Genomic DNA, 6,594 nt, shown 5'->3' on the forward strand with positions numbered 1-6,594 from the left:
GCTGAACCAGTGCGCAGAGTACAAGAGAACAGGTCAACATCGGCAGCCTCAGAACATAAGACTAGGTTGGACTTGCTTTCTTTTCTTAACTTCCCAGAAGAGATAGTTGGCTACTACGTCTCTTTTTGGTGGAGACACGTAAGCAAGGGACATCATCATTTAGCAAGTACAAGAGGTTGATCTTGAAAGAACTGGAAGTGAAAAGCTACTAAACAAATGAGAAAACATTCGCAGGTATTACAGGATGCATTCCACTGTCAGGAATTCTAAGTTAAACTTTAGAGAAAAACTAAGAGAATAAAGACAAAGCAAATCAGGAGAGGCCATGTAGAATATAAACAAGGATATGCATTCTTCACACAGGCCTCTGGTTAAAAAAATCTGTTAGACAGAAGGTAAAGATACAGCAGATACAGCAAAGTTTCAGTGCTAACAGGTAGCCATGTTTTAAGCATGATGCATTCCAGGTGAAGTATCTTTCAAATATTTAATCTTACCCTCATAACAAAAGGCATGGACTAGTGATAAGAATGACAGTCAACATCTCAGTGTAAACATTCAAAATTAAGTTTTTAACAGATCTGGTAATACAAGTTAATTCTGCTTTGAACACATTCATCACTTCTCTTTTTGGCTGCTAGGTCATTTTTGATACGCAACAGAGCCTTACACGTCCAACTGAAAAGAACTACAGATAAGCAGTTATGCAGGTACATATGCTCATTTTAGTAGTCTGCATAGTCAGTGTCTCACCCCAGCGTTACCCAGAAAAGCTCGGCTCATATTTACCTCTCTGAACACCACCCAGAGAAAAAGATAATGGGTTGAACTGAAGCAAACCAGAATTTTTTGGCCATGCTTTCAGTTTACAGGAGAGGCCGAGAGAGATAAAATATCCTTCTTTATTGGTGAAGTAGTAAGAAGGGTTAAAATAGTCCAAGACAGTGAATAAAAAACCCACCAAAAAAAGCCCCAAGTCATAAACAAGTTACTGAAATGCATCCTCATCCAGCATATACACTGCATGAAAAATCAAAATGCCCCAGGTTCTGAACACAAAACAAAAAGAATCATTCAACCAGCATCTCTAAACAGCCAAGAAAGCAAAACCAGTGGTGTACATAATGACTGAGGACAGATACTTCCAAATGAGTTAACCACAATGCTTTGAGTTCAGTACCTAGGCTACAGGCCATGGAGTTCTAAAGATCACAACTGTACTGTTAAAACAATAACTAATTCCATTCTAACCAATTTCAGACGAGGCAGCAATACCACTTCTAAGCAGTATTCTGGGGAACGTTCCAAAGCAGATAGATGGGACAGTCTAGGCAAGGCAAAGCATTCAAGCAAGCCATTTAGATAATCACACAAGAAGATGCAGAACGAGAGACATCCATCCCTCAAGAGCAGATACTTGAAACAATAAGGAAAATGTCAAGTCCTAAAACACAGCAGTGTTACTGGTGTATTGCTTTGGAACAAGACTTAAAGTGATGCAAAAGACAAAACCTGCCTTGCTTTTTACTGAAGCCCAAAAACCTACAGGAAGAGAGAGAGTATTGAGTTACAGCAAGTAGTATATCTAGCCTGACAAAAAGAAGCACCTGGTCTTCACAAGTGCACCACCAGAACAGAACGATTCATTCCACGTAGGTTCAAACTGCAGTACACACGAGCACTACCTTACTCACGCTTCTCAGCACACTGAAGCTGCTATATTATTTTTTTCTATGGTTTCAGTGGTACGATTAGTCATTAAGAGTATGTGCTGCAACACATACGTTCCAGCAACTGTCACCCTTCAATCCCTCTTCACTTCGTAAAGGCAGTTCCAGTGCAGCGTTGAACCAGGCTGCCTGTGACCAGAACTACACACGTAATATGGGACGAACAAAAGGAAAAGGCTGTAGCGTTCACTCTATATTATGACATCAGATATGAGCATGAATCCCTATACACACAAACCTCCAGGGAGCTAAAGCTATCAAGCTTATCAAGCCAAGGTCTTATCTGAAAACATAGGTGTGCCTGTGTTACGGTCTGGACTTTATGTACCAACAAGACCAAGCGTCCAGCACACAGAAGAACATGATGTACACCCAAACTCTGACGAAAAAACAAAGTCCCAACAAGTTCTATAGAGTTAAGAGCTTATAAAAAGTTTGCAGTAAAAGCATCAGGAAGTTAGTCTGAACAAGTCTAGTTTCAAGCTACTTAAACCTGTCTGCTTTTCAAAATTAACCATTTTAACCAAAGAAATAAAACGACGCTTTTAGATATTTTGACAAATATATTCAAAACCATCTGTATCACACTGCAATTGTGATAAACCCTAAAAATTACACAGTACATAGACTATACAACTCCTGAAACAAATGTCACCACAAACAGTTCTGCCTAAAACACTTGTTCAGTAACACCGTTTGGTCTGGGAAACTGCCTGAGAATAAACTCCAAAATACTTGGTTTATCCTTGCCTGAAATTTAGCATCACCACAAAGCACCTCCTCAATGAACTACATTTTCAAATAGCGTTGTCCCTTTCAGCTCCCTCCAGATAAGCAATTCCCAGTTCTGTGTGTCACTGCAGCTGCTACCGTATTTGACTACACATTCTACAGTCCTGTATCAGAATCCCAAGTGTCTTTATTGTCCAGCTGCAGTAAGAGTAGAAAGTGCATACCACTCAAAACACCCAAAACCCGCTATCATTTTTTCACTGGTATTTTCATCCCAATGAAACGGCGACATCCTGCTTACAGCTATTTCCCTTGTAACTGCAGGCAGCAACATACCAGTGCAGTAAACTCAGTAAGAACCTACAGCAATCAACATTTCTTTACAGACCTCAGGTGAGTTACAAAACTGTGTGAAGCACAAGTTTTATGCACTAGTTAAGATACTCAGATCTGACTTGCGTTCAAACACTAAGAAGTCATCAGCTTTCAGTAGCTTCCCCGTACCACTACCTGACTTCCATTACGTACAAACTGAAGGATGAAGTTCTGCATCATTACCACCAACTACTGAGCAAAAAAAAAAAAAACCAACCACTTCAGACCTTAAGACCTTATCACAGAATAATAGTTACTGTAAAACCATATTCAAACACTACAGGAGAGAACAAAAGCATATGCACGGAACAAAAGAAAAGATCTCTAAGAGGCTAGCTAGGCATTTTCAAATAGGTTACACAGCCGTTTAAGAGAAAAAAGTTTTATGTTTAAGAGAAAAAAGTTTTACGTTTAAGGCTGTAAGATTTGTGCACTGTAAAATTTCTTCTTTAAACACAAGAAAATATTTGTTACAAACACCTGTTACAAGTGACCCTAAACCTACATTGTTTCTATACACAAGAATGACTTAGTGTCGCCCACATATAAGGATATAAATCAGTAAAAATTAGTTAAATTGTTTTTTCCTCATTTTGAAAAATTACTACTTACCTTTAGAGCGCAAAATATGCAGGCATCTCCCTGACACACGTGTCCAGTTAAACCTCTCAAACTTCGTCGAAATATGTCAAGTTGCCATAATACCTACAAAAATAAAGTTTCACACAAGATAAGTAACAGGTACTGAATGTTCTGCATTTAATACAGCAGTGTATACTTGCATTTTCATTTTTTTAAACTTCACATAACATGTACAACTTCAGCACCAACAGTGCTACAAGAATTATGGTCCTTTTCCATTAGGTTGGTAAACTGTGGAAGTGGAAGGTGCACATTCACCACTCAAAATTTAGTTCTCCTTTTTAAACTTTTTGAAGCAATGGCAAACAACGTACTTGGTGAGGAAAAAGAGCTTCATTACAGAGATTGTAATAGTCTTCTCAAGGCTTTACATAAGAGGAAGGCAGATACCGGGTTTACTTCATTTCCCTTTCTTTTTCCCTCTCCCCTCCTCTCTGCTTTCTTTCAAATAAAATAAAATTTAGAAAAGATAGAAACATGGAAAAGTAACCGCTAGGTAAAATGCAAGCATCACTTTGGGTTAAGCCTATACTACATTCCTAAGGTCTCTTACTAAAATGATTGCTGAAATACGTGTGTTTTTCCACAGACCAAAATAATCCTGGTGCTAAATCAGGTAAGTTTCTACCTTTTATTTGTGTAACTACTCTATAGAAAGGTCACAGCAGCTTGGCTACACTACACTGCTTTCAGTATCTAATGTCTTAGGTACGCAATCAGCGGCCAGGAAGAAACAAAAATTTAAAAAAAAAACTAACCCAAATGAGTTCAAGAGGCACAGTAAAACAATAGCTGAAAATCCAGGAGGAAAAAAAAACCCCTATCTATAAACATAAAAGTTAAAATTAATTAGGATGTATTTGAAACTGAATGTCCAAACCTCAGTTCTGAAGGTTAAACAGAGGTTAAAAGAGGAGAAAAGAAAGGAACACATTCCTCCTTGTAAAAGGGAGGTCACCAATCATCAGCCACTGTCTAATAAACAGCAGTAGGTTGTGAAGTAGTAGGATTGTCTGGAACTATAACTAAAAATGACTTCGGGTTTAATTTTAGGACACCCTAAGGGAAAATAGCAAAACTGCAAGACAATATAGGTCACGCTGTTCCCACTGAACGTAAACAGCAAATTCACTCTACTAAGTCTATTGTACAATTTTATTTTAAACATATTTAGATACCATAAACACCACCATCCACGCTACAGTTCTGGCTCTCACATCTCCTATGCTGAAATTCATACCCTTTTTAAGACTCAAGTTTTTTCGGATGTCTACGCATCCATTAAGCCCTCTGCCAGTTTGGCAAATAACTCTGTACAATCTGAAAAAGATCAGGCCCAAAATCTAAGCCTTACAAAAAAATACATTGTTTTGCTCTTTATTTGCACAGCCTAGAAATTCGTTGTTGTTGTGAATTTTCACGTTTAAAAGCCGATAGTATAAACTAAACTGTGCCTTGCACACACTGTGGAAAGGCTGGCACTGCTCTCACACGGAGAAAAGTAGTTCCTCATATTCTCTGCATAAGTAGGCTCGTGAAAGCTCAGTTTATCATGAAAAAGTCACCTATTAAACTACACTTAATGAGCCAACATATTTTCAGTTACAGCTCATGAAAACAGAACAGTGTGTAGGTAAACATGTGCAGGAAGCTGGTCAGTATACATGTGCATATAAACAGTAAAAAGAAATCTAAGTCATATTTCTTTGGCATCAGTTGTATCTCCTACTCTTAATTCCACAAATCTCCAAGATTAGAATGAAAGCTTTCACCTTTATGTGCATTTTCTGATATGCCCCAGTACCACAGACTCACATGCTAATTCTGGAAAAATGGTGTATTAATGAAAATAGTGTCCTGTTCAATACAAGTAGTAGTACTGGTTACCTCACATGAAAAAGCATCTGGTGAATTTTTCCAAGTAATAAAACTGCTGTTTGTCAGAAACGTTAGTTTTCAAATTGAAGGAGCAAGATTTAAAGTTTTTAGTTTCAAGTTTCCAAACACAAAAGGGAAGTTTTTCTGATGTTCTTAATGGATGCAAACAAAATATCATGTTGTCATTCTTCGCAAATGCTAAATAAAATTACTTCCATACAGGTGGGGTCTTTTTTTTCTATGACTGACACTTTTTTTTTTTCTTTTCAGGAAAGGAGGAAAGGTTCTTCCAAAAAGACATGCTATCATGCTATTCTGTCTTACTGGCAATCATTTCAGTAGTTTAACTGAGAATCGAATTGAACATCATTGAGGAGCATGCTGTGTTTTCTGTGGAACACAAACGGTAAAACCATCATTCCCAAGAGAACGCTTCCTCTACGAGGACCGTCTAAGCTGCCACAAAACCAGAACTCTTTAATAAATCCAGTTTGTTCTTACCTGAACAGCACTATTAAGAAAGCAGCTGTTTTGTCCCGGTTCATTTAACAAGCCTTTTGTAGGGGCCAAGGACAGTATGCTTCCAGGCTGATAAACTTTTCCAAGGTTACCCCCAGGTTTTCTTAAGAACTTCACCCATGCCATTATTTTTTAGACTTTATAATTGCAATATTTATGCTTAAATACTTAAGGATATGATAGGTGCAAGGCAAAGAAGGTGGTCCTAGAAAATTGCTCTAAAGTCATGGCATTCCATTCAACTCTGTGCAACAGTAACCACTCAGGGGTGTAAGTCCACTTGCCATGAGCAGCTGCCAGACATCTATCAGGATGAGTCTCTCAGTTAAAATACAGCTATATAAAATTCCTAACTCCTCAATTTAAAAAAAAGAGAAAGAAAAAAAGGTGTCCAGTTAAGGTGCTAACATGTTAAAAATTATTATAATAAAATTTCTCGTTAAGCAAGTTGCACAGTAACTGACTTCTCCTTCTAGGGATATCAATAAAGTATTACTATAAATCATTAGTTGTATTGCATTGCAAGTTTATATCACAAAAACGGAAAGTTCTTGACAGGCGTTATACTCCTGTTCGCTCATCTCGTTCCATCTTCTTTTTACTTCTAACTGTGACCCATGAAACATATTCCAGTTTAGAAGACTCCATTTTTACTTCATTCTCTTGCCAGTGAACCTGAAATAGGAAAGAACGAGAAAACATCAAAATAGAATTTTCA

General features: G+C 37.7%; 1 protein-coding gene across 1 annotated transcript in view; it reads right to left on the reverse strand.

Annotated features, from left to right (window-relative positions):
• The window catches only part of USP53 (ubiquitin specific peptidase 53), a gene marked incomplete at its 3' end in the record, with an annotated part of 16,098 nt that extends 10,096 nt beyond the window's left edge, over positions 1 to 6,002 (reverse strand). The window contains exons 1-2 of the mRNA XM_010139484.1: positions 5,859 to 6,002; positions 3,450 to 3,542 (exon numbers count right to left, since the gene is read on the reverse strand). Of these exons, the coding sequence (XP_010137786.1) occupies positions 3,450 to 3,542; positions 5,859 to 6,002 (237 nt within the window). The remainder of the gene's footprint in view (positions 1 to 3,449; positions 3,543 to 5,858) is intronic.
• Positions 6,003 to 6,594: the final 592 nt, after the last annotated feature.

This window comes from Buceros rhinoceros, unplaced genomic scaffold, assembly GCF_000710305.1.
Source record: "Buceros rhinoceros silvestris isolate BGI_N320 unplaced genomic scaffold, ASM71030v1 scaffold30687, whole genome shotgun sequence".
Lineage (NCBI taxonomy): Eukaryota > Metazoa > Chordata > Aves > Bucerotiformes > Bucerotidae > Buceros > Buceros rhinoceros.